Source organism: Phycodurus eques, chromosome 3, assembly GCF_024500275.1.
Source record: "Phycodurus eques isolate BA_2022a chromosome 3, UOR_Pequ_1.1, whole genome shotgun sequence".
NCBI classification, from domain to species: domain Eukaryota; kingdom Metazoa; phylum Chordata; class Actinopteri; order Syngnathiformes; family Syngnathidae; genus Phycodurus; species Phycodurus eques.
This window is the reverse complement of record NC_084527.1, coordinates 29,856,641-29,884,270: the sequence shown is the minus strand read 5'-3', so window position 1 is coordinate 29,884,270 and position 27,630 is coordinate 29,856,641. Positions and strand designations below refer to the sequence as shown.

Sequence of the window (27,630 nt, the reverse complement as noted above, 5' to 3'; positions counted from 1 at the left end):
GAAATGAATCGTGAAAGCACTGAGAGGGAAACCTATCAAACGATAATACGTATCTAAAGAGAAACTTCCCACAAACGGACAAAGCCACCACCAAAAATGCACAATGTATTATTGTATTTTAAACCTTTATCAGATGAAGCAGCCGCCCAGCGGGAGTGAATTTCCTGCTTAATTTAGTCTTCACACATTCCTTGGTGCATCAACTAATAATATAGGACTTAATCTGTGGTGCCAAGAAGGTTTCCAATGGAAAAGAACCCACTCTATATGGCCTTATATAAGGAAGTATGATGGGCATAGTAAGGTTTTCCCTGCTTAGATTACAAGTACACTGAAGAAGAAGCAAGCACGATAAGTATGCTAAGGATACTTTGAAAAGCATCTCTAATGGATGAGAGTTGATCAGACAGCGAGCCATCAAACCACTATCAACGCAAATCTGTTTTGGGGAACGCAAAGCCATGGCTTTACACAGATTATTCTGTCGCACAACAGCTAAAGCAGATTTGTAAAACTGAAATTATTTTAACATATTCACTGCCATTGACGGCTTTAAAAGTCAAATATTCATGTTAACTGGGAAGGCTGGCAGTGAATGAGTTTTAAGCATCTTTTTCCTGAGAAAATATAACCAGTGCCAGTGGAGGGATAGCTCTGATGTAGTCAATATACAGTGGGAGGAAAAAATATATAAACCCTTTGGAATTTCTTAAATTGCCTAAATTGGTAGTAAAATATGGTCTGAGCTTAATATTAAATCACAAAAATAAACAGATAAACTAATACCCAACAAACAATTATGTTTTCATATTTTTATTGAAAATAACATGGAAACAGTCACAGGATATAGAGGAAAAGCAAGTGAACCTCTCAGCTACAGAATCTCCAAAATTTAATCAGAGTGAGGTGTGAGGCAACCCAGAGTCCAATCAATGAGCAAAGTTTTGAGGTGTGGCTGAAAGCTGCTCTGGCTACTAGAAAACACACACCTGTTTTGTATTGTCTCTTTTAAAAAAAAACATTGCCTGATGTGTATCATGCCTCACTCAAAAGCGCTCTCAGGAGACCAACGATTAAGAATTGTTGACTCCTTTAAAGCTGGAAAACTTTACAAAAGTATCTCTTAAAGTCCACGGTTAGACACATTGTCTATAAATTGAGAAAGTTCAGCGCTGTTGTTTTTCTTCCAAGGAGTGGCCACCATGTAAAGAGGACTGCAAGATCACAGTGCAGAATGCTCAATGAGGTATAAAAAAAAAAAAAAGAACCCTGGAGTGTCAGCTGAAGCCTTACAGAAACCACTGGCACATGCCATCATCTGATGACAAATCTTAAGCAGTTGCTATCTGAAAAAAAAAAAAACACATAGCAAGTACTAGCAAAAAAATCTGTGGACAGATGAAACCAAAGTTGAATTGTTTGGGAGGAACACACAATTTCATGTGTGGAAGAAAAACGGAACCACCACACCAACACCAAAACATTTCTTTTATCTCAACTGTGAAGCATGGTGGCGGGAGCATCATGTTATGGGCGTGCTTTTCAACTTCAGGGCCCGGACAGCTTGCTATCATCAATGGAAAAATGAATTCACAAGTTTATCAAGATATTTTACAGAAGAACTTGATGACATCTGTCCAACAGTTGAAGCTCAAAAGAGGAGGTGCTCTAACTGGACAATTATCCAAAACACAGAAGCAAATCAACAACAGAATCGCTTCAGAAGAAGAAAATATGTGTTCTGGAGTGGCTCAGTCAAAGTCCCTAACCCTAACCTCAACCCTCTTGAGATGCTGTGGCATGACCTCGAGAGCTATTCACACCAGACATCCCAGCAATGTTGCTAAACTGCAACAGTTTTGAGACTAGAAATGGTCCAAAAGTCATCTTGATTGTTCTGCACGTCTGATCTGCAACTACAGGAAACGTTTGGTAGAGTTTATTGCTACCAAAGTACGGTCAACCAGTTATTAAATCCATGGGTTCACTTACTTTTTACTCTCTGTCCTGTGAATGTTTACATGATATGCTCTGTAAAAATATGAAAACATAATTGTTTGTGTGGTATTAGTTTAAGCAGACTGTTTATTCTTGTGATTTAAATGAAGATCAGCCTTCATTTTCTGAACAGTTGATGCAGAAATTTAAGAAATTCAAAAGGATTCACATACTGTTTCTTCCCAATGTATCACACAACAATGAGACAGGTAGTCTGAAGAAAATGTAAAATGTCTAAAATTGTTAAGAAAAGTAATTAAGACCAAAACAGTGATAGCTCACTGGCTGAGTGCAAATAAATTGAGATGTAGAGCAAGCAGGCCTTAAGCATTAAACAAAAAACAAACAAACAAAAAAAAAATATATATATATATAATTATACTTTCACAAAGAAACTTTTCACGTGTTGTCATATCTTCTTGGAATGATACATGTCTCATCTCAATGTTAATAACAATAGGAGACTCAAAATATCTAGTACAACAAGAGAAAAGTTGGGTGGTCGTGACTATTAGCAACTATTGGAAATTGCTGCAGTTTAGCAATCACGACATCAGCATTCTGCCAGCCAGCTATGTGCAACTTGAGGAAGGAAATATATTTTTCAACCAAGATGGCTGTTACCTGCGAATTCTACAAACAACTGACAGGTGTATAATACCATTTATCATCTTGAGCCTTACAAGAAGGAAGTAAGATATTCAGACGTATTTGCTCTACATCTACACATTAATCACAACTTGAAAGTCGCACAAAACACCACAACTACTGAGCGTTTCGAAAAGTCTGACAGAAAGCAACTCACCATCACCAAAGAAGGCTATTCCTCGTTTCCTACGGAAGTATTTTTTTGGAAGGATTCTTGCAGGCGGTAGCAGCGACAGCATCCCTGGCAGCGCCTCCACCCTAATAGAAGCTCATGCTCAGAGAGCAAGGGGTGGGCTGCATTTGGGTGTGAGGGCAACAAGAGCTGCAGAGGAGGAAAAGCGGGAAGCTCAGCTGCACACGGCAGAATCGGAACAGAGGAAGGAAGGGAGAATGGTAGCTGCCTCGGCAAGAGGAGAAGCAGCACTGAAGTCTGGGCCTATGAGCGCAGGACACAGCTGACAGACCAGGAGACTCGTTCCTCCCCTGACATGTCAAAACAAAAACACCCACGCACTCCATCTACACTCTCCCCTGACCCCAGCCTGCTGGAGTTCTTACCCCCTCCTCCTCCTGTGCTTTCACTTGCACTATACACAGTGCATAGCCAGCCCTAGTAGGTCTGTGCCAGCCAATCACATATGAGCAGCATAAAGTCCCCGCCTATTAATGCACACCCACACAAACAGAGGAGTGAGAGAGTAATGAGGAAGCTGAACAAGAGCAACACAGAGAGCAGATGAGTGGGGCGAATAACAGCCAGGGGGAGGGGTAGAGCATGATCACGCTGAAGCCAAAGCAACAGGAAAAGAACATGAGAACATAAACTGGCTGAAAAAGGAATTGAATGCTACAACAGCAATGTGCAAGCATACACTGCAAAGCTGGCACACCATGAAAGGCGAAGAACAGGTTTGTATAAACAAACTCCCTATTAACCATGTGAAACAAAGCATAAGGAACTGTTTTGCCAGAAGAGGCAATAATTCATTGCATACATATTTCCTCAGCTAAAAGCCCTCACCTGCTTCCTTTGAACACTGGCTCTCTCTCTCCAGATGGTCACCATAAACATACTACACATGCAGAACCTTGTTTATCCTGTTTCCTGTGTGAGCTGAGTGGGAAAAGTGCTGGAAAAAGTCAAACAGAAACAAACAAAGCCAAGAGAGGCAGCGGAATCCCTGCTGACAGCCAGGGTTAGCCCTCTAACATGCAAATCCAAACATTAGAAAAATGTTTTCACTGTCGAATACCGCTCCCTGAAGGAAAAAACAAAACAAACCATAGTTCTCCTGAGTCGAGCTCCACCTACAAACACCACTGCGCAGCTGAACACAACACAAATGTTTGAGTCATACGTCAAACCGAGGGAAGTAATTCAAGAGTTACTGCTGCGTGGAACACTATCATAATATTTTTTTACAATAAGGACCTCCTATTAGGAAAGTTTAAGTGAAGCTGTCACAATCAAAAACCTGCTCAAAAGGGATGCCATCAGATTGACATTTGTGCTAGAAATGGGGGAGGGCAGGCACATTTTACAGGTATTTGGAGTTTCACAGAGGGCAAAAGCTTACGTGGGTGGAGCATATAAACTGCGCGTCTGTGAGCGTATTGGGTTAGTGGAGATGGGTAAAGACTTGTTACAATTGAATCAAATGTGAGCAGGCAGGGCCGATCGGTCAATGTCACCACACAGCAGTATGATTGTGTGAGTACAACAAACATATTTCAACAATGCTATGAATAACTTACAATACCACACTGATGGTATCATAGAGCCAGTTAAGAGAAGTTAGAGGGCTCACCATCAGGTGATGCACTGTATTTCAAACCACACACATTTTGTCACATTTTGGACAACTATGGGAAGGATCTCGTTTGATGTGCGCCTCGCCTTTGAGACGCACAAAAATTAGCAGGGATGCATAAAGTACTTAGTACTGTGTAGTGGTGTTGGAAATGCGATTTTCTTCCCTTCCTTTGGACGAGACAGGACTATTTGGTCGCATAGGCACCCTAATCTCTGAATGGTGCAGCAGCAGCAAAAAAAAAAAAAAAAAAAAAAGAGGGTGAATACAGATGCCCAGGCATTTGAGGAAGAAATAAAAATTTCCGCGACTTGAACACACACACACAACCAAAAACCAATCCGAGATAGATCTTGAGCTGCACAGTTAATGGAATTAATGGAATTAGTTCCAAAGCCTAACGCCACCGCAACAAAGTGGGGACATTTTGAATGCAAGCCAGATAAATGCAGCCATGTCGCTAACATCAACGAGCTGGTATGTCAAATTTGTATGAAGTCGCAAAAAAATAAAAATAAATAATAACATAAAATAAAACAACAGAACTTAAAACCACCCCATTTCTTCAGCTGGGAACAAAAAACAGTGGGACATTTCCCATTTCCTGTCAGTTTGCAGTTATGGAACACTGCCCAAACAATGCAAATACAAAGTGACAATGTATATGGTGCACATATCCTCACATTATATACAGTATAGCCTTACTCACTATTGTAAGAGATGTAGCCAGTAGTAGTACTATGTACTACTGTATATAGCTTGACTCTACTTGTGTTATTTATGTTGCTACTTGGCACTCTTTCGAAACCAATTGGAAACTTGATTGGCAGCGTATTGCCTGTTAAGGCATTAATGACTGTTTATACCTCTGTGCCTAATGTTTAATATTTGTTTAAGTGCATTTTTTTGTGAACAGAGCATTAGTCTGTTTTACTTATATTATTTCATTCATACATTCATTTTCCGTACCACTTACCCTCACTTAGGTCGCGGGTGTGCTGGAGCCTATCCCAGCTATCTTTGGGCAAGAGGCGGGGTACACCCTGAACTGGTCGCCAGCCAATTGCAGGGCACATCGTAACAAACAACCATTCACACTCATATACACACCTACGGGCAATTTAGAGTCTTCAATTAACCTTCTATGCATGTTTTGGGGATGTGGGAGGAAACCCACGCAGGCAAAGGGAGAACATGCAAACTCCACACAGCCGAGGCCGGATTTGAACCCGGGTCCTCAGAACTGCGAGGCATATGTATATATTTTTGTCCTAGATATTTTATTTATTATTCTACATTACAATGTCAATGTTCATTATTATTATTATTAGAATTGGAATTACAACTGAATTGTTCTTAAAAAATATGTACTTGCATTATTATGCTCTAATATCATTATGTCAGTGGCATATAAAACATCAACGATACTATCGTTTGTTTTGATAGTTTTTGGGAAAATATATCATCCTGATAAATTTGCTATCGTTACAGGCCTAAACACATAATACAGTGGGGCAAAAAAGTATTTAGTCAGCCACCAATTGTGCAAGTTCTCCCACTTAAAAAGATGAGAGGCCTGTAATTTTCATCATAGGTATACCTCACCTACGAGACAAAATTAGGAAAAAAATAAATTAAAAAAATCCAGAAGATCTCATTGTAGGATTTTTTAAAGAATTCATTGGTAAATTCCTCGGTAAAATAAGTATTTGGTCACCTACAAACAAGCGAGATTTCTGGCTCTCACAGACCTGTAACCTCTTCTTTAAGAGGCTCCTCTGTGCTCCACTCATTGCCTGTATGAATGGCACCCGTTTGAACTCGTTATCAGTATAAAACACACCTGTCCACAACCTGAAACAGTCAAACTCCAAACTCCACTATGACCAAGACCAAAGAGCTGTCAAAGGACACCAGAAACGAAATTGTAGACCTGCACCGGGCTGGGAAGACTGAATCTGCAATAGGTGAGCAGCTTGGTGTGATGAAATCAACTGTGGGAGCAATTATTAGAAAATGGAAGACATACAAGACCACTGATAATCTCCCTCAATATGGGGCTCCATGAAAGATCTCACCCCGTGGGGTCAAAATGATTACAAGAATGGTGAGCAAAAATCCCAGAACCACACGGGGGGACCTAGTGAAAGACCTGCAGAGAGATGGGACCAAAGTAGCAAAGGCTACCTACCGTCAGTAACACACTACGCCGCCAGGGACTGAAATGCTGCAGTGCCAGACGTGTCCCCTTGCTTAAGACAGTACATGTCCAGGCCGGTGTGACATTTGCTAGAGAGCATTTGAATGATTCAGAAGAGGATTGGGAGAATGTATATACAGAAGCGTAATATAGCAACCCGGCTAACCAATGAGCCTGTATGGTGGCCATGTTGGAGAGGTTGACGTTCCTATAGAAGGCAATGTATGGACACTGAAATTAAGTTGTAACTTGCTTATTCCTCAACCGATTTTTAAGAGGGTAACTGTTTTGTCAATGATAAAGCGTATGGTATCAATACCAAACTTGCATGAAAAAGGTGACCAAAAAACAACAACATTGTAGAGGCATCTGGGGGGATCCCCCGGGCTCCCGCAGAGAATGATTTTGATTTGAACATCAATGATTTTGATTTGAACATAAATTAAGCAATCTGGAAGACTCTGAAGAGTACAATAAGGCAAAATAATCAAATTTTCTTCACGCAGAAAAACATTTATTTACACCGCTCAAGTACATGCTGATGTACAATTTTAGGATTAAAACAAAATTTTCATCATTTCTTTGATTTTTTTTGTTTTGGCTTCCAACTTGAGCCAGGCCCATCTCCACCTGCACCTGATGCCAGCTTCAAGCTGTGCCACATGAATAGCATCCTCCTCTTTAAGTGCTCTCATTCTAGAAAATAATTGACTACAATCATTGTCTGTTTCACTTCATTTTTCACTATTACCAACTTCAAAGGCTAATCCCAAATGTATCTTCCAGGAAAATATCAAGTAAAATATTTTTCAGTTTTTATTGGCTATTGCTAAATTCGAAATTAGTTCATTCTGTTGTGACATAATCCCTAACATCGCTCCATTGCTTAATACATTTAACCTTAACATCCGTAAACTAATTGGAAAAATGTAGGCGCGTTTCCTAATTAATAAAAGATGCACTAGCGTATCGCTGTTCCGCTGGGACCACAACCAGGGCCACGACCCGCAGCACTTCAACGCAAAATACAAAAGAGCAGTGTAACAAATACGACACTGGCTGATCTGATGAGAAAAAGTGTTGCTTAAACGTTAGAGTAGCAATAGAGGATGTCCGCTCCAGAGGTGGGTAGAGTAGCCAAACATTGTCCACAAGTAAGAGTACTGTTACCTGACAATAATGTGACTCAAGTAAAAGTAGTCCTCCAAAAAATTACTTAAGAGTAAAAAGTACACAGTGAAATAATTACTCAAGTACTGAGTGAATAGTGAATAACTTCTGATTTTCTAAAAAAAAACTTAAAAATAAAAAAAATAAAATGCAAATTCTTATGTTGCTGTGTGTGTGTGGGGGGGGGGGGGGGGGGCGGGGGGGTGTATGCACTGTCAAAACTACAACAAAACATTTTAAATTTACTGCACGGTGTTTTCTCAAGTTATAAGTGAGCTGAAATATTCACATTTGGGCAGACAGTGCCAGACAAATACTACAACACATGAAAGCTGTTGTTTTTGATCGTCTCAATGTAAACACGACGAGTTGCGAGCCGTTGCCTTCATGGTAACGATGACCTTCCCAACATGCCCGCCACGTTGGCACGATGATCAGCTGGGCTGGATTATCTAGTTTTAATACCTATGTCCGGGAAGCCCAATTGAAGACATTGTGTGAGGTCATGTAACTTTCTTGTGTTGTTTGATTGGTGAACTAGACTTAAACGTCACTAGCGCTTAAACTGGATTGGAGAAAACAGCGCCAATGCGGAAGGCGAAGTCGTCGTCTAGCCCACGAAATAGTTGATAAATAAGCAATAATTGATAAATAAAAGTAGCGATCATTGTAATGTCACCACAAAGTACACAGCATGGTTTCTTCAGAAATTTTTTTGCTAAATTGAGTTTGAAATACAGCTGTAGCAATTTAGTGTAATAAATTAAATCAATCATAATCTCAGTTGTTGTTCATTTAACTTTTATAAAGTGGAAACACTTATAGTGTTATGATTTATGGGGGGGGAGTTTTTTTTAATTACCACTCCAATATACAGCGGCTGAAATAAGCATTTAACACATCACAATTTTTCTTAAATATATTTCCAAAGGTGCTATTGACATGGAAATTTCACCAGATATTGGGAACAACAAGTAATCCATACATACAAAGAAAGTAGAACAAATAAGATAAAAAATTAAGTTGTGTGTAATAATGTGAAATGACACAGGGAAAAAGTATTGAACACACCAACTGGTATTTATTTAATACTTTGTACAAAAGCCTTTGTTTGCAATGACAGATGCCTCCTGTATGGATAAACTAGTCACATGCATTGCTCTGGTGTGATTCTGACCCATTCGTCCACACAAGCAGTCTTCAAGTCTTGAAGGTTTTGTGGGCTTCTTTTATGGACCTTGAGTTTCAATAATGTGAAGTTTACCAGTACCATTTGCTGAAAAGCAGCCACACACCATCATGTTTCCTCCGCCAAACTTCACTGCTGGTATGGTGTTTTTAGGGTGATGTGCAGTGCCATTTCTCCTCCAAACCTGGTGTGCATTATGGCATCCAAAGAGTAAAATTTTGCTCTTATCCGACCAGACTATATTCCCCTAGTATTTAACTGGGTTGTCCAAATGTTGTTCAGCAAACTTTAAACGAGCTTTGACATGCTTTTTTTCCCAGCAATAGGGTCTTGCGTAGTGGGCGTGCATACAGGCCATGGTGGCGGAGTGTATTATTCACAGTTTTCCTTGCGACAACAATACCAGCAAATTCCAGGTCTTTTTGAAGCTCTCCACAGGTGGTCCTTGGCTCTTGGACAACTCTTCTGATTATTCTTTGCACTCCTCTGTCACAAATCTTGCGACGAAAACCTGACCGAGGCAAATTTATGGTGCTATTATTGGCTTTCCACTTACGTATTATGGCCCCAACTGTGCTCACTGGAACATTCAGAAGCTTAGATATGCGCCTGTAACCAATGCCATCGTTATATTTTGCAACAATTAGTTTGTGATGGTCTTGAGACAGCTTTCTACACTTACCCATCACGAGATGTGTCTGGACTCATACCTTGACAATGAGACTTTTTTTGTAGACCATCAATTAGGACTGAACCAGCTGATATTAATTTGTATTGATAAGGGGCTGGATTGCTGTTTGATTATTGATAGATCTTAGGTGTTGTCTTGGCTTTCGTGCCTTTTTGCACCTCCCTTTCTTCATGTGTTCAATACTTTTCCCCTCTGTCATTTCACATTTTGACACAATTTCAGAGCTTATTTGTTCTAAGGGTCAGTTCTTGGACCCCTCGTGGTCAACCTGTATATGCTATCCTTGTGTCAAATTCTTCATAACTTTAATTTTGACTATAATAGCTATGCAGATGACACACAGTTACGGTATATCAAGCAGTGTCTCCAGATGACTACGGTTCAATTGAGGTGTGTCACTATCTAGAACAGATCAATAACTGGATGAGCCAAACTTTTCTTCAATTAAACCAGAACAAAACTGAGATAATTGTTTTTGGCAATAAAGAAAATCGGATTGCTGTTCGTAAATTCCTGGAGTCGCTCTCTTTAAAAACCAAAGACCAAGTCCGAAACCTTGGTCTTCTGATAGATTTGGACCTGACTTTCAGCAGTCATATCAAATCAATTACAAAAACTGCTTTCTACCATCTGAAGAACATATCCAGAGTGAAGGCTTGCATGTCCCAAGCAGACCAGGAGAAGCTCACCCATGCTTTTTTTGACTATTGTAATGGTCTTCTGACTGGACTCCCCAATAAGAGCATTAAAAAGCTGCAGCTCATTCAAAATGCTGCAGCTTGGGCTCTGACCTGAACAAAGAGATCAGAGCATATTACTCCAATTCTAAAGTCTTTATACTGGCTCTCAGTCAGCTTTAGAATAGATTTTAAAGTTCTGCTACTGGTGTATAAATTACGAAATCGTTTAGGTCCTGAATACATGAAAGAAATGCTAATGGCATATAAACTCAGTAGGGCTCTGAGATCGACAGACTCAAGTCAAACAGTGGAGCACAGAGTCCAAAGTAAAAATGGTGAAGCAGCATTTAGCTATTATGCTGCACACAAATTGAATAAGTTGCCAACAGAAGTGACCTCAACCCCAAGAGTGAATGTTTTTAAGTCCAGGTAAAAAACTCTTCTTTTCTTTTAGAGCATTTCCACTTTAAAATATTTCTTGCACTGTATGCTGTTTTAATTGCACTTTTATTTTTTTTCCTATTTCTTTAAAATGTTTATATGCTGTTTTTTTTTTTTTTTTTTTTTTTAAATGCTTTTAATCTTGTAAAGCACATTTGGTATGAAATGCGCTATATAAATAAATTTGCTTTGCTTTGCTTACTTTCTTTGTATATATGGATTACTTAGGTTGCTCCCAACATCTGGTGAAATTTTCAGGTCAACAGCATCTTTGGAAGTATATTTAGTGAGAAAAATGGTGACTTGGGACTTGCTTGACACTGACTTGAAGGCTATGATTTGAGACTTGCAAATATGTGACTTGTGGGAGTAAGTCACATTACTCCCACCTCTGATAGCTACCATTACATATCTGTGGTGCTAACTGAAAGATCACGTGAAGTAAAAGGAATTACAAGCGTTTTTCAAATAAAACACAAACACACCTCCATATAAAGCCTGCCGTGCTTAAATCTAATGCGTTATCTCCTAGTATCGATACAATCGATTGACTACCTATGACTACCTATTAAAATGATTTAAATCGATATATTTACATCCGGAAGGCCAACTTGCCGAGCACAGATAGATCCAGTTGGATCGTAGGAACAGAAATCGATACATTGATATAATGTAGGAATCATTACACCACTAGTCCATGTGCTTTTAGTTTTAATACCAAAATCCAGGGACAATTACAACCACACCTATATTTTTCCACGAACATACTTGCTAAACAGAAATACATTTGTTTTTTAGAGTCACATTAATGCAGCCGAGTCAGAGCAAGTGGGAAAAGTGGGGCATTTTGACCTAAATTGGGAACTCTACAAACCATCATGTAACCTGACATTTACAGCGGTATGGAAAGTACTCACTCTTTGTTATATAGCAGCCATTCGTTAAAATCATTTAAGTCCCCCCCCCCCCCTCCCTCATGAATGAACACACAACACCCCATATTTACACAAAAAAACAGAAGTGTTGACATTTTTGCAGATTTATTAAAAAAGAAAAACTATCACACAGCCACAAGTATTCAGACCCTTTGTTGTGAGGCTCATATATTTAACTCGGGTGCTGTCCATTTCTTCTGATCATCCTTGAGACTCCTTCATTGGAGTCCAGCTGTGTTTGATTATACTGATTATACTTGATAAGGAAAGCCACACACCTGTCGATATAAGACCTTACAGCTCACAGTGCATGTCAGAGCAAATGAGAATCATGAGGTAATCTCCTTGGGCTGTCACCTTATTCCGGTGGAGGGGTTTGTGTGTCCCAGTGATCCAAGGAGCTAAGTTGTCGGGGGGTTTATGCCCCTGGCAGGCCTAGAAGTGGGCTCGAAGGCGAGCACCTGGTGGCCGGGCCTGCACCAGTGGGGCCCGGCCGGGCACAGCCCGAAAGGGTAACGTTGGTCCCCCTTCCCATGGCCTCACCACCTGTGGAAGGGGCCATAGGGGCCGGGTAAAATGTGAGCTAGGCGGTGGCTGAATGCAGGGACCTTGGCGAACCGATCCCCGGCTACAGAAGCTGGTTCTAGGGACGTGGAATGTCACCTCTCTGGCAGGGAAGGAGCCCGAGCTGGTGGGTGAGGTTGAGAAGTTTCAACTAGATATAGTCGGGCTCACCTTCACACACGGCTTGGGCTCTGGTACCAGTCCTCTTGAGTGGGGATGGACTCTCTTCTACTCTGGAGTTGCCCACGGTGAGAGGCGCCGAGCCGGGGGGCAATAAGTATTCCCACCCCTGCTCGGCGCCTGTACATTGGGGTTCACCCTGGTGGACGAGAGGGTAGCCTCCCTCCGCCTTCGGGTGGGGGGACGGGTCCTGAGTGTTGTTTGTGCCTATGCAGTAGTTCAGAGTACACACCCTTTTTGGAGTCCTTGGAGGGGTGCTTGAGAGCACTCCCGCTAGGGACTCCATCGTTCTGCTGGGGGACTTCAATGCTCACATGGGCAAAGACAGTGAGACCTGGAAGGGTGTGATTGGGAGGAACGGCCCCCAGGATCAGAACTCGAGTGGTGTTCTGTTATTGGAATTCTGTGCTCAACACGGATTATCCATAACAAACACATTATTCAAGTATAACCGACCGGATATGTGGCCATAAGGTGGTCGGTGCCTGTCATGGCGGCAATCCCCGAATCCGTTGGTGGTCACCAATGGTGAGGGATGCCGTCAAGTTGAAGGAGTCCTATAGACCCTTTTTTGGCCTGTTGGACTCCTGAGACAGTTGATGGGTACCGGGTGGCCAAGCGGAAGGCAGCTTTGGTGGTCACTGAGGCAAAAACGCGTTGGAAGAGTTTGGTGAGGCCAGGGAGAACGACTTCCAGACGGCTGTGAGGAAATTCTGGTCCACCATCCGGCGTCTCAGGTGGGGGAAGCAGTGCACCATCAACACTGTGTATGGTGGGGATGGGGCACTACTAACCTAGACTCCGAATGTTGTCGGTCGGGAGAATACTTTGAAGACCTCCTCGATTCCACCGACACGCTTTCCCATGAGGAAGCAGAATCTGGGGTCTCTGAGGCGGGCTCTCCTATTTCTTGAGTTGAGGTCATCGAGGTGGTTAAAAGGCTCCTTGGTGGCAAGGCCCCGGGGGTGGATGAGATTCGTCCGGAGTTCCTAAAGGCTCTGGATGTTGTGGGGGTGTCCTGATTGACACGTCTCTGCAACATCGCGTGGACATCAGGGACACTGCCTCTGGATTGGCAGACTGGGGTGGTAGTCCCCCTTATTAAGAAGGGGGAGCGGAGGGTGTGTTCTAACTACAGGGGAATCACAGTCCCCAGCCCCCCTCGTCAGGTCTATTCAAGGGTGCTGGAGAGGAGGGTCCGTCGGGAAGTCGAATCTCAGATTCAGGAGGAGCAGTGTGATTTTCGTCCTGGCCGTGGAACAGTGGACCAACTCTACACCCTCAGCAGGGTCCTTGAGGGTACATGGGAGTTCGCCCAACCAGTCTACATTTGTTTTGTGGACTTGGAGAAGACGCTCGACCATGTCCCTCGGGGAGTCCTGTGGGGGGTTCTTTGGGAGTATGGGTTACCGAACCCACTGATACGGGCTGTTTGGTCCCTGTACGCCCAGAGTTTGGCCCGCATTGCTGGCATTATTAAGTAAGACTCGTTTCCAGTGAAGGTTGGACTCAGCCAAGGCTGCCGTTTGTTACCGATTCTGTTCATAACTTTTATGGACACTATTTCTCGCCGCAGCCGAGGCATAGAGGGAGTCCAGTTTGGTGACTTCAGTATTGTATCTGTGCTTTTCACAGATGATGTGATTCTGTTGGCTTCATCAAGCCGTGATCTCCAGCTCTCACTGAAGCGGTTCGCAGCAGAGTGTGAAGCGGCTGGGATGAAAATCAGCACCTCCAAATCTGAGACCATGGTCCTCAGTCGGAAAAGGGTGGATTGCCCTCTCCAGGTTGGGGATGAGATCCTGCCCCAAGTGCAGAAGTTCAAGTATCTTGGGGTCTTGTTCACGAGTGAGGGAATAATGGAACGGGAGATCGACAGGTGGATCGATGCAGCGTCTGCAGTGATGTGGACTTTGTATCAGTTCATTGGATAGGAGCTAAGCCAAACGGCGAAGCTCTCAATTTACCGGTTGATCTATGTTCCTACTGTCACCTATGGTGGAGTTGCGGGTCGTGACTGAAGGAACAAGTTCCCGGATACAAGTGGCCGAAATGAGTTTCCTCCGCATGGTGTCCGGGCTCTCCCTTAGAGATAGGGTAAGAAGCTTGGTCATCTGTGAGGGGCTCAGAGTAGAGCCACTGCTCCTCCATATTGAGAGAAGCCAGATGAGGTGGCTCGGGCATCTGATCAGGATGCCTCTTGGACGAGGGAAGTCTGGGCTTGCTAAAGCTTGCTAAAATGGATGGATGGATGGATGGATGGAAGGTCAAAGCAACTGCCTGAAGAGCTCAGAGACAGAATTGTGGCAAGGCACTGATCTGACTAAGTTAAAAAAAAAAAAAAAATTATGCACCACTTAAGGTTCCTAAGAGCACACTGGCCTCCATAATCCTTATATGGAAGAGGTTTGGGACGACCAGAGCCCTTTCTAGAGCTGGCCATACGACCAAACTGAGCAATCGGGGGAGAAGAGCCTTGGTGAGAGAGGTAAAGAAGAACCCAAAGGTCACTGTGGCTGAGCTCAAGAGATTCAGTCGGGAGGTGGGAGAACGTTTGAGAAAGTCAACCATCACTGCAGCCCTCCAGCAGTCGGGGCTTTATGGCAGAGTGGCCTGACGGAAGCCTCTCCTCAGTGCAAGACACATGAAAGCCCGCATGGAGTTTGCGTAAAAAAAATAAAAATTAAAAAAAAAACACCTGAAGGACTCCAAAGTGGTGAGAAATAAGATTCTCTGGTCTGATGAGACCAAGATAGAACTTTTTGCCCTTAAGACTAAGCGGTATGTGTGCCGAAAACTAGGCGCTGCTCATCACCTGTCCAATACAGTCCCAACAGTGAAGCATGGTGCTGGCAGCATCATGCTGTGGGAGTGTTTTTCAGCTGCAGGGACAGGAAAACTGCTTGCAATCGAAGGAAAGATGAATGTGGCGTAGTACAGGGATATCCAGGATGAAAACCTTCTCCAGAGTGCTCAGGACGTCAGACTGGGCCAAAGGTTCACCTGCCAACAAGACAATGACCCTAAGCACACAGCTAAAATAACAAAGGAGTGGCTTCAGAACAACTCCGTGACTGTTCTTCAATGGCCCAGCCAGAGCCCTGACTTAAACGCAATTTAGCACTTTCAGAGAGACCTGAAAATGGCTGTCCACCAACATTCACCATACAACCTGACAGAACTGGAGGGGATCTGTAAGGAGGAATGGCAGAGGATCCCCAAATCCAGATGTGAAAAACTTGTTGCATCATTCCCAAAAAGACTCATGGCTAAACCTGTCAGGCAATACTGCTCGCTGCTCCACAATTTTGACACTCATATCAACAAAGCAAAAAGTCAGTGCTGGAGAATGGCTTTTATTCCTACTTTTGCACAGATTTCACATCCCTCATGTCAGTGAGGAAACTAAATGCTTTAGAGATAAAGGTTGAGGTTGCTCATACCCAATCAATTCAGGGACTCAAGAAAACACATTTTACATAATTGAGGAAAGGTTATCTCATGATAGTGCTTGCTTTGAAACAAACACTAAAGGTTCGACAATTGGCATACTAGGATCACAGGTTAACTTCCAAAAGGGGCTCTGTGAGAACCCAATGGGAGCTAGCTCATTGCAGGGCTCCTGTTCAGCCGTGGCCCATCTCACCTCTCCAATCTGTTACCAGAAAAGATTTGAGATTGAGATCTGAAGAGCACACAACTATGTCCAGGATAATATAAACCGCTGAAAAAACAGTTGGGTATGAGACGCAGACTCATGAGCTTGCATCATCGGTTCTATGAGAAAAGTAAGCAGGAACAAATCAAAAGTTTTTCTTCTTCAATTTAGTGGAGAAGCTATAAGAACAGATGATAGATGCAAACTCCATGGGAAGCCAACACAAGCCTTGTGAAGACACATCATTCACCAATCACCTAGTGAAAAATTCCATTTACAGCTTATTTATGATCTGTTTTCAGGCCAAAGTTCTGAGCAGCCAATTGAATTTTGTGAGCCACTGGTTTAAAAAAAGGGTAAACCTAATGATATGCCAACACTGTACTCCACTCACAGGAAATACACCGGTACATCATTAGCAACAAATCGTGACGACACACATCAGTGCTTCCCAAGCAAATCCCTTGAGATTGCACCTTCACTATAAACATGAGCGTTACATTACACTCAGCTGATGCTGCATTAGACACCTGGACAACCTAATGAGATCCAATACAAGAGCTGCACGAAGAGAATCTGTCTTAATCTGAACATAACTAGAGTACTCATTCCGCCTGCCTTGTTTGGGGGGGAAGACTGTCTGCTGGGTAGACTACCATAGCTATCTCCATCTGTTCAATCTGCAGGGTCACTGGCCCCACTTGGCAAGTGGGCTGTAATGGTGAAATGTCAGTCAATTAATTGATTCAACGACCATCCAGAATACTCTTTTTCAAAGTTTTACATAAATCAGTTGTGTAGTTTTTTTTGTCACATCTGCTCATTAACATGACAACAAGTAAACCAACAAACAGCAATCAAAAGATAACCTTAAGTGGATATAAAAAGTGTCCATACACCTGTTCAAATGTTTTTGTGTTTTAAAAAAGTAAGCCCAAGATAAATCATTTAACATTTTCCACCAGTAATGTGACCAATGACTTGTACAAATTAAAGGGCGGGATCGGCGGGAACAAACAACTTGTTGTTCAAAGGTACAGTATCAAGACAGGAGAAAGCTAAAAAATTATTTCCATTGCATTAAATATATTTTGGAACACAAAGACAGTAATAATCAAGTGGAGAAAACTTTGCACAGTAATAACATTACGAAGAACTGGACATCTCTTAAAAATCAAATAAAAGACAAGAAGAAAACTGTTCAGGGAGACTGCCAAGAAGCAGACAGCAACACTGAAGGAGCTGGAGGAATTTCTTGTCAGTACAACATGTGACAACAACATCCCGTCTTATTCATACAACTATGTCTGGGGTATGGGTTAGGCAGGATGGAAACTTTAACGTACAAAGAAAAACATCCAAACCCGGCGGCAATTTGAAAAAACACACTTGAAATCTTCCAAAACACATGTACAAATGAGATATGGTCTGAGGACACCAGGGTTGGACTTTTTCGCCGTAACTCCAAAAGCTGTTTGGTGCAAACACAACTCTGCTCATCACCAAAAGAACACCATATCCTAAGTGAAGCATATTGCTGGCAGTATCATGCTTTGCTTTAGGGCTGATTATCTTTAGCTGGAACTGGGGCCAAAGTTAAAGTCTGCTAGAAAGCAAAATATATCAGAAAAAGCATACTAAAACATCTGAACTTTATTTGGGGTTAATTAGAGACATTGTAAACAGTGGCAGGTGTGTGCTGACTCCCATTTAACATGAGTTTGAATGTGATCGCTTAACGCTGAACACAACCACATCCCCAGTTATAAGGGGGGCACATTTGTGCAACAGCAGTATATCAGTTGTTTATTTTTACTTCCCCTCTTAAAAAGATCCCCCCAATTGTGTTGTACAGGTTATAGGCCACAATGTTGGAAAATGTTTAGAAATCGTTTTACTTGGTTTCATTTTTTTCATATCACAAAAACTTGGCATTTGAACAGGGGGGTGACGAATTTATATCCAATGTAGCAATTTCAAACTTGGTAAGTTTGGTAAAGGTAATAACCACTTCTGATTCACCCTGTCAGAGAGGTATTTATTTACTCATACATTTTAAATTTTGGCTGTTACTTGCATCAGATTGACAGGTGTTTGTAATATTTTAAAGTAACCGAAATATTAAAAACATGTCTCATGAAGATTCACTTCAGTTAAATGACTCTCTCTCTGTATCAGTTTAAAGTGAACATGATTATTATTGTCCTGATTGTTTATGACCATATATTAGGCCTGCCATTTATAAAAATGAAGGTTAAATGATACAATTATAATTGGTGTCTTCAAAAAGCTGAAAAGAAATGTGCACTGACTAAGTGACGGGAAAAACAACATCAAAGGAACTGTGAACTGAACTTACATTAAACAGGTTTGTCTTGTTTCTTTCACAGAAGAGTCCTTGTGCAGGCATGTGCTTCTGTTGTTGCCATGGGACACTGCTTCCTAGCAACACATCTCGGGCCCACTGTAGGTTCTGTGGTAATAAATAAATCAAAAACATACACGTCCACATTTAATATACACAACATTAAACTATCATGACGGCCTTCCATGACAATATATTGACAATACATTGACATTATGAAATAAACAGTACATGTACTTGCATGTTTTGTAAACATCTGCTAAAATCCAGACCCTGCTCATTTGCAATCAGGAAAGCCCAGACAACCTTTCACAACTTGAAACCTATGATGCAGAGAGCTAGAATAAGGTAAGACAAAAGGTATATTTCAAAACAAAATAACACTGAAAAAAAAAGCATTAGTTTTAGTGAAGACATAGCCTCCATTACAATGGATCAGAATGCTGACAGAAGGATGTCCCTACAGTATGCACAGTGTCTCTATGCCAAACTGGCTGAGAAAGCATGGTTCTCAACCCACGCATACCTCTACCCACAGAGCCTTGGAGCTCACATGGCATCTTTTAGCAACTAGTATGCAATGAATGGAATCTAAGGCAAACAAGAAAAGCTGAAGGGAAAATGAAGCACCCATTGCAGCAGACATTTTTAGTCATTCTGAGTATACCACTGTAATTGTTAGTAGGACTCACCTGCCAAATCAAACGGTAAAAGTAATGATTAAAAGTTCAACGTAATGATTAGATGGTTGAGGCTTAAGTTTAATGGTTTACTATGCTGGTAGCACACACTGAGTAGCATGTCATTAATTGACATTAGTTAACAGAGGTGGACTGACCTGGTGGGTTTTGCTGTTGCTGTAAAAGAAAGCCAGGCGGTAGAGGCTCTTGTAGTGTTGAGGGAAACGTCCGAGGCAAAGGAAAAGAGAGCGGATGCACATCTCCACCAGCATTTTTCTCTGGTCAGCAGGTTCTGCAGGCAGGGCCTTGGGTACCTCGATCACTTCGGTGGGAGGCTCTGGCTTCTTTTTGCCTTCGCTGGCTGGGGTTTGAGAACCAGCCTGTTGAGAGGAGGGTGCTTTCGGAGGGGTGGCTGGTACAAGCACAGGAGGAAAGCAGAGTTCTGCAGAGATTTTGGGAGTTGAAGCCTCAGGGAGCGTCATCACCACCATTTCCACAATTTCCTCAACCAGATTTTCCTCTGTCCGGGGGACAGTCTGATCTCCATGTGACTCTAAAGAAGAACGCAGCAAAGACATGACTGAGGACTGCCCATAACACCCAAATTCAGGATACCTCCTGTGGTGAAATGGAATGATAACTATTTTGAAAAAAAGATGAGTGCACAAAATGAGTACTCAGATGAATAGTGATACTGTACTGAGAATAAAAATATATTTTTTTATTATATTCTGACATTTCTTCTAGTCTATCGATCCATCCCTTTTCTGAGCCCCTTCTCCTCACTAGGGTCGCGGGCGTGCTGGAGCCTATCCCAGCTATCATCGGGCAGGAGGCGGGGTACACCCTGAACAGGTTGCCAGCCAATCGCATGGCACATACAGACAACCAGTCGCACTCACATTCACACCTACGGGCAATTTAGAGTTGTCAATTAACCTACCATGCATGTTTTGGGGATGTGGGAGGAAACCGGAGTGCCCGGAGAAAACCCACGCAGGGACGGGGAGAACATGCAAACTCCACACAGGCAAACTCCTCAGAACTGTGAGGCAGACTCTAACGAAATCAGCCACCGTGCTGCCTCTTCTAGTCTATGAATAGTGTAATCACTGTCAGTATTTGAGTCCTGGTATACCTATGTCCTCAGACGCAGGCTGTCCTTCCTTCACAGGTGTTGTGCTCTCTGATGATGAAGAACTGACTTTCCCACAGGCAGGTTTGTGGCTACTGTCTTGTGAGCTGGTGGGATCTGTGAAAGCATCCTGGGTGGAGTTGGAGTCAGAAAGCATCACCACCTCACTGTCCTGACTGCGTTCTGTAAAAACAAGAAACAACACATTTCCACAGTTGAATGACTATGGATCTATGGAAAATCGTGAAAATGAATTTCAAGTTAATTTTTAATGCAATGATTTGCAAATCATTTTCAACCTATATTTAATGGAATAAACTACAAAGAGAAGATATTTAATGTTCAAACTGATAAACTTAACTTAATAAACAAACAATCATTAACTTGGAATTTTATGGCTGCAACACATTCCAAAAAAGCTGGGACAAGTGGCAAAAAAGACACAGAAAGTTGAGGAATGCTCATCAAACACCTGTTTGGAACATCCCACAGGCGAACAGGCTAATTGGGAACAGGTGGGTGCCATGATTGGGTATAAATGGAGCTTCCCTAAATTGCTCAGTCATTCACAAGCAAAGATGGGCGAGGTTCAACTCTTTGTGAACAAGTGCATGAGACCATAGTCGAACAGTTTAAGGACAACGTTCCTCAACGTACGAATTCAGGAATTCCATCATCTACGGTCCATAATATCATCAAAAGGTTCAGAGAATCTGGAGAAATCACTGCATGTAAGGGGCAAGGCCGAAAACAAACACTGAATGCCCGTGACCTTCGATCCCTCAGGCGGCACTGCATCAAAAACCGACATCAATGTGGAAAGGATATCACCACATGGGGTCAGGAACACTTCAGAAAAACAATGTCAGTAAATACAGTTCGGCGCCGTAAGTGCAACTATGCAAAGCAAAAGCCATTTATCAACAACACCCAGAAACGCTGCCGGCTTCTCTGGGCCCGAGCTCGTCTAAGATGTGGACTGATGCAAAGTGGAAAAGTGTTCTGTGGTCCGACGAGTCCACATTTCAAATTGTTTTTGGAAATTGTGGACGTCGTGTCCTCCGGGCCAAAGAGGAAACGGACCATCCGGACTGTTATGGACGCAAAGTGTTAGAATAAAAGTACATTGTTATCCCATATTTACTCTTATAGTATTTTCAAAGCATGCATTTAGCAGTATGTTGATTGTATCATAAAAGTTGATGTCTGTGAAGAGGAGTTTACTCTTTCTTGATAAATAGGCTATAACTCTTCTTCTATCTGGACCACAACAAAGAGTGTTATGTGCTGAACACATGAGTTACAACAATCATGTGTGCCCTCATTCCAAAGATGGCGGCTGGAGCATTTTGCAGTCAGAGGTCAAAGGTTGGAGCAATCACACACATCTCCACAAAGAGTCATATATGTGATTGTTTACGATGCTGCTATGTGCTCCCCCAACTTAATAGCAACAACAGCTGTGTAACTAGGATCTGCCCAAAGGAAATAAAAAGAGAGGGGACGGACAGAGTGAATTCAGAGCGGTATAGAGACTGTAACTAAACACACTCTCGTCCGTTTCTCCTTGCAAGTCTGAAAACTGAACTACCTCGGTGTCTGTCTTGTTTTTTTTTTTTTTTTTTTTAACAAGTGTTTTAGGTGTCTTGAACCTGACACAAAGTTCAAAGGCCAGCATCTGTGATGGTATGGGGCTGTATTAGTGCCAATGGCATGGGTAACTTGCACATCTGTGAACGCAGCATTATTGCTGAAAGGTACATACAGGTTTTGGAGAAACATATGCTGCCATCCAAGCAACGTCTTTTTCATGGACGCTGCTTTTTTCAGCAAGACAATGCCAAACCACATTCTGCACGTCTTACAACAGCGTGGCTTCATAGTAAAAGAGTGCGGGTACTAGACTGGCCTGCCTGCAGTCCAGACGTGTCTCCCATTGAAAATGTGTGGCTCATTATGAAGCGTAAAATCGGACAATGGAGACACCGGACTGTTGAACAGCTGAAGCTGTACATCAAGCAAGAATGGGAAAGAATTCCACCTACAAAGCTTCAACAAATAGTGTCCACAGTTCCCAAACGTTTGATGTAACACAGCAGTTAACATGACTCTGTCCCAGCTTTTTTGGAATGTGTTGCAGCCATAAAATACCAAGTTAATGATTATTTGCTAAAAGCAATAACGTTTATCTGTTTGAACATTAAATATCTTGTCTTTGTAGTGCATTAAATTAAATATAGGTTGAACATGACGACACAACACAACGTATATATATACATATATACACACAACGTATATATACATATATATACATATATATATATATACATATATACATGTATACACATATATATACATATACATATATATACATATATATATATATATATATACATATATACATATATATATATATACATATATACATATATATATATATATACATATATATATATATATATATATATATATATATATACATACATATATATATATAGATATATATATATATACATATATACATATATACATATATATACATATAGATATATATATATATGTATATATACATATAGATATATATATATATATACATATATATATAGATATATATATATGTATATATATATACACATATATATATATAGTTCTTAAGTTTAAATGTATTATATTGTACATTTTTCAAGATATTGATGACCTAAAGTTCAAAGTGAGACACATAAACTTTAAGTAATCACAAGACAAAGAGGTTGTTACACAAGGAGAATGGAGGTAGGGTGGGCAGGGTTGGACAGTTTGGAAAAGAGACCAAAACTATGTTCCCTTTAATTGCTTTGATGAGAGATACCGAGAATCATTGGCAGAGAACTGTGGATAACCAAATGAGGAGTGGAGGATAACATACATGGGAATTTTAAAAAGGTTCACAGTCATGAGTAAACAGCAAATACAGCACTAAGTGAGTAATTGAAGTTAAAACTGTACAAATGGGTGCCTCTGTTAAGAATGCACTTCATTACAAAGCTGTTTTCTGACTGAAGACATAGCCTCTGAGAGAGTTTGGTGGGTTTGGAGAGCAGTACCATTCAGGGAAGCCAGCCACATTGAAGACCTGGGCAAGCAGTAATCATGGTCAAACTCTGGTGAGGCTGTTGAAGATATGGGGAGCTGGTTTTACAACAATATCAAAACAGAACTGTACCTCTAAATGCATTTTATACATTACATTTAAAATGCAGGTTGATTACAAAAAAAAGAAAATGAAATCATACATTTTTGACAAATGAGGAGATAAAGAAAATCCCCTCGTAGAACCCAATTCAGACAATTCCTTCAATTTCGTCATACCTGTAACACTGACAATAAAGACATTGTCTATCATTGTGTTAAGACAGATTCAAGAGAGAATAGCTGTGGAAAGAGAAAATACTATCTTCATGATGACTGGATGTCTGAATCAGGCCCTACAGTTTTCTCACCAGAATGCGCTTTAAGATTGGTTAACACGTGCATAGTGCCACATTTCCATAACTTGGGTTTCAGTTCTTTGCCAATAAAAGACCACCCACTGGTTTCTGAGTTTGCTCACCTGCACTAATTGGATAGAATTTCAAAATGTCCCATTAGTGCGATGAACACATGACTCACACAGGACGGGACAGCTCCAGGGAGTCAAGATTTTTAGTCAAGTTAAGCCCACACCAAAATCCAACAAAACATAACCATGTGAAGCACCAGACGATTAAGTGAATTGTGTTAAGGATCTGAGTTTACTCAGTACTGAAGACAGTAACTCCATTGGAACTACATGCATATAAATGGCAAAGCAGGTGGTAAAAGCAAGCAGGCAAAAGAGGTAGCAGGCAGGTAGGTAGGGAGGAAGGAAAAATTCTGGAGAAGGGGGACAAAACTGGCAACATGGGCAATATGGCTGCAATATAAGCACATTCATGCTTAACGTGGAACATGGGATGCGTGGAAAGAGTTTTTGTTGTTAAGTAAAATAGTCATGGTCTTATTTCCCCGCCCCCTCAAAGTTTTCCTCGTGGACAAGATCCTTGCATATTGAAACACTGAGACAACATTTCTTGCTTACCTGTTTAATCTATGTATATATAAGTATAAAATGTGTACAGTGTCGTGAAAAAGTAATGGCCCCCTTCTCAAATTCTAATATTTTTACATAGTTTCCCCACTGTAATGTTTAAGATCAAACAAATGTAAATATCAGACAGATAGAACCCAAGTGAACTTAAAATGCTGTTTTTAAACGATTTCGTCAATTAAGGGGGGGAAAAAACTATTAAAAGTTACCTGGCCCTGTGTAAAAAAGTAATTCCCCCCTCCCGTTAAATCATGAATTAATTGTGGCTAATCACAACTTTTGTTTAATCTTCACTGATCACACCCAAGCCTGATTACCTCCAGATCTGTTCAATAAAAAATTCACTCATACAGAATCTGTCCCAACAACATCAAGTCAGACAAAAGATCTAAAAAAATAAATAAACCATAGGGAGAGCCGTTATCCCCATAGAGAGAAAACATTGAACAGTGGTGAACCTTCCCAAGAGTGGCCGGTTAACAAAGATTACACCAAGAGAAAAGCAATGACAGGAGGTACGAATTGCAAGGAATTTAGGGATTTAATCATCTGCGGTCCATAATATCATCAAAAGGTTCAGAGAATCTGGAGAAATCACTGCATGTAAGCGTCAAGGCCGAAAAACAACATTGAATGCCCATGACCTTCGATCCCTCAAGCGGCACTGCATCAAAAACCGACATCAATGTGTAAAGGATATCACCACATGGGCTCAGGAACACTTCAGAAAATCAATGTCAGTAAATACAGTTTGGCGCTACATCCGTAAGTGCAACTTGAAACTACTATGCAAAGCAAAAGCCATTTATCAACAACACCCAGAAATGCCGCCGGCTTCTCTGGGCCTGAGCTCATCTAAGATGGACTGATGCAAAGTTGAAAGGTGTTCTGTGGGCCGACGAGTCCATATTTCAAATTGTTTTTGGAAATTGTGGACGTCGTGTCCTCCGGGCTAAAGAGGAAAAGAACCATCCGGACTGTAAAAAGCCAGCATCTGTGATGGTATGGGGCTGTGTTAGTGCCAATGGCATGGGTAACTTACACATCTGTGTAGGCACCAGTCATGCTGAAAGGTACATACAGGTTTTGGAGAAACATATGCTCCCATCCAAGCAACATCTTTTTCACGGACACCCCTGCTTATCTCAGCAAGACAATGCCAAACCACATTCTGCACGTGTTACAACAGTGTGGCTTCGTAGTAAAAGAGTGCGGGTACTAGACTGGCCTGCCTGCAGTCCAGACCTGTCACCCATTGAAAGTGTGTGGCGCATTATGAAGCGTAAAATACGACAACGGAGACCCCGGACTGTTGAACAGCTGAAGCTGTACATCAAGTAAGAATGGGAAAGAATTCCACCTACAAAGCTTCAACAATTAGTGTCCTCAGTTCCCAAACGTTTATTGAATGTTGTTAAAAGAAAAGGTGATGTAACACAGTGGTAAACATGAGCCTGTCCCAGCTTTTTTGGAACGTTGCAGCCATAAAATTCTAAATGAATGACTATTTGCTAAAAACAATAACGTTTATCAGTTTGAACATTAAATGTCTTGTCTTTGTAGTGTATTCAATTAAATATAGGTTGAACATGATTTGCAAATCATTGTATTCTGTTTTTATTTATGTTTAACACAACGTCCCAACTTTATTGGAATTGGGGTTGTTTCTTATGTTTCTGGTGCACAATATGACCACTGCTATTTTTGTATTGATGCAAGGAGAAAAACTGCTGTAAACTATTTGTAGTTGAGGCTTTAACTTTCAACTTTTTCAGACTTTTTTGCCACTTGTGCCAGTTTTTTTGGAACGTGTTGCAGCCATAACATTCTAAGTTCATGATTATTTGCTAAAAACAATCAAGTTTATCAGTTTGAACATTAAATATCTTGTCTTTGTAGTGTACTCAATTAAAAATAGGTCGAACATGATTTGCAAATCTGTTTTTATTTATGTTTAACACAACGTCCCAACTTCATTGGAACTGGGGTTGTAGTAATTCTCTCAAAATAACTACTATATAATATCTCTTGATGGATTGGTTTTAGCTTGTATAATAAAGTCAAAGAATGTCAAAGTGGCACTTGCATTCTCAAGATTTTTTCTATGTAGCCCTTGAAGGAAAAGGTTTGGACACCCCAGGTCTAATGAATTGGTGATAAACGTTAAGTAACAATTTATTTCAAATTGTTTTTCATATTTCATTTATTCGAATTATTTATGAATGATCTCCCGAATATCTTTACCAGATTTTGATTTACTAATCTAAGTCGATCGGATTCTCTTTGTTTTGACCATTCACTTAATTTATAGTTATTTTTTTGAACCATATATTTCTGTATTTTTCTGTTTATCTATGGGCTGCTTTAAATCTATTGCCTCTAGGACCGCCAATAATGTTGTTTAAATAAAAATTTTAGTCATAATCATTGATGGGCTACCTGTATTAGGAGAAGCAAACTGACAAACTGGCAAGGAAAGCAAAAAGGGTAAAGCTGTGAAAAGCCACACACACGCATGCACATTCCAGCCTGTGTGCCCTCTGCATAGCTCAATCTGCTGCTGTTTTGATGTTGCACAGTAGTCTAGTAGAACGTAGCCATATTGCCCATTTCACCACATCCCAATCATCCAGTGCAGGGGGAGCATTGTAACTCAAAGCAAGACCACACAACAAGGTGATTATCAATCTGAGCACTCCTCAGTGGACTTCCTGCCCCAGTGCAAAAAAGGCAAGCCCAGAGACAGTGTCTAGGACTGCGACTGTACCATCAGCCTGCTGTTCCTCATGCCGCTGCTGCTGCCACTGCTGCCGTCGGAGAGTTTTGCGTTTGGCGTAATCGTGGTCAAATGGCGTGGCAACGTAGAGAGGGGATGTCACACCTGGAGTGGCAACTGATAGAAGGGAAGAGCTGAGGATGTTGCCTATGCCTACTGAAGAACTATTAAGGTCTTCATCTGTCACAGAGGTAGATTTCTCCCTGAAATAAATAAAGAAACATTATTTTTACAATGAAAGATTATTTTTACTCATTACTGCAGGGTGACCATCTATAGCACTGGTCAGATCTGGCTTGCCACATCGTTTAATGTGTCCCGGGAAAGCAAATCATGTGCATCGACTTCATGTTTCTTGCTAATTTAACAAAATTGCAAATTATCTTCACTTAATAATGTTGAGA

At 41.3% G+C, this 27,630-nt stretch overlaps 1 protein-coding gene across 2 annotated transcripts in view; it reads right to left on the bottom strand.

Moving 5' to 3' along the window:
* cabin1 (calcineurin binding protein 1) overlaps nucleotides 1–27,630 on the bottom strand; it is a 62,112-nt gene that overhangs the window by 18,500 nt on the left and 15,982 nt on the right. The window contains exons 27-31 of one of the 2 annotated variants that reach the window (XM_061673059.1): nucleotides 27,218–27,429; nucleotides 23,429–23,494; nucleotides 20,349–20,528; nucleotides 19,369–19,763; nucleotides 18,525–18,638 (exon numbers count right to left, since the gene is read on the bottom strand). In XM_061673059.1, coding sequence (XP_061529043.1) covers nucleotides 18,525–18,638; nucleotides 19,369–19,763; nucleotides 20,349–20,528; nucleotides 23,429–23,494; nucleotides 27,218–27,429 — 967 coding nt within the window. The remainder of the gene's footprint in view (nucleotides 1–18,524; nucleotides 18,639–19,368; nucleotides 19,764–20,348; nucleotides 20,529–23,428; nucleotides 23,495–27,217; nucleotides 27,430–27,630) is intronic. The other variant, XM_061673060.1, reaches the window with a different exon arrangement.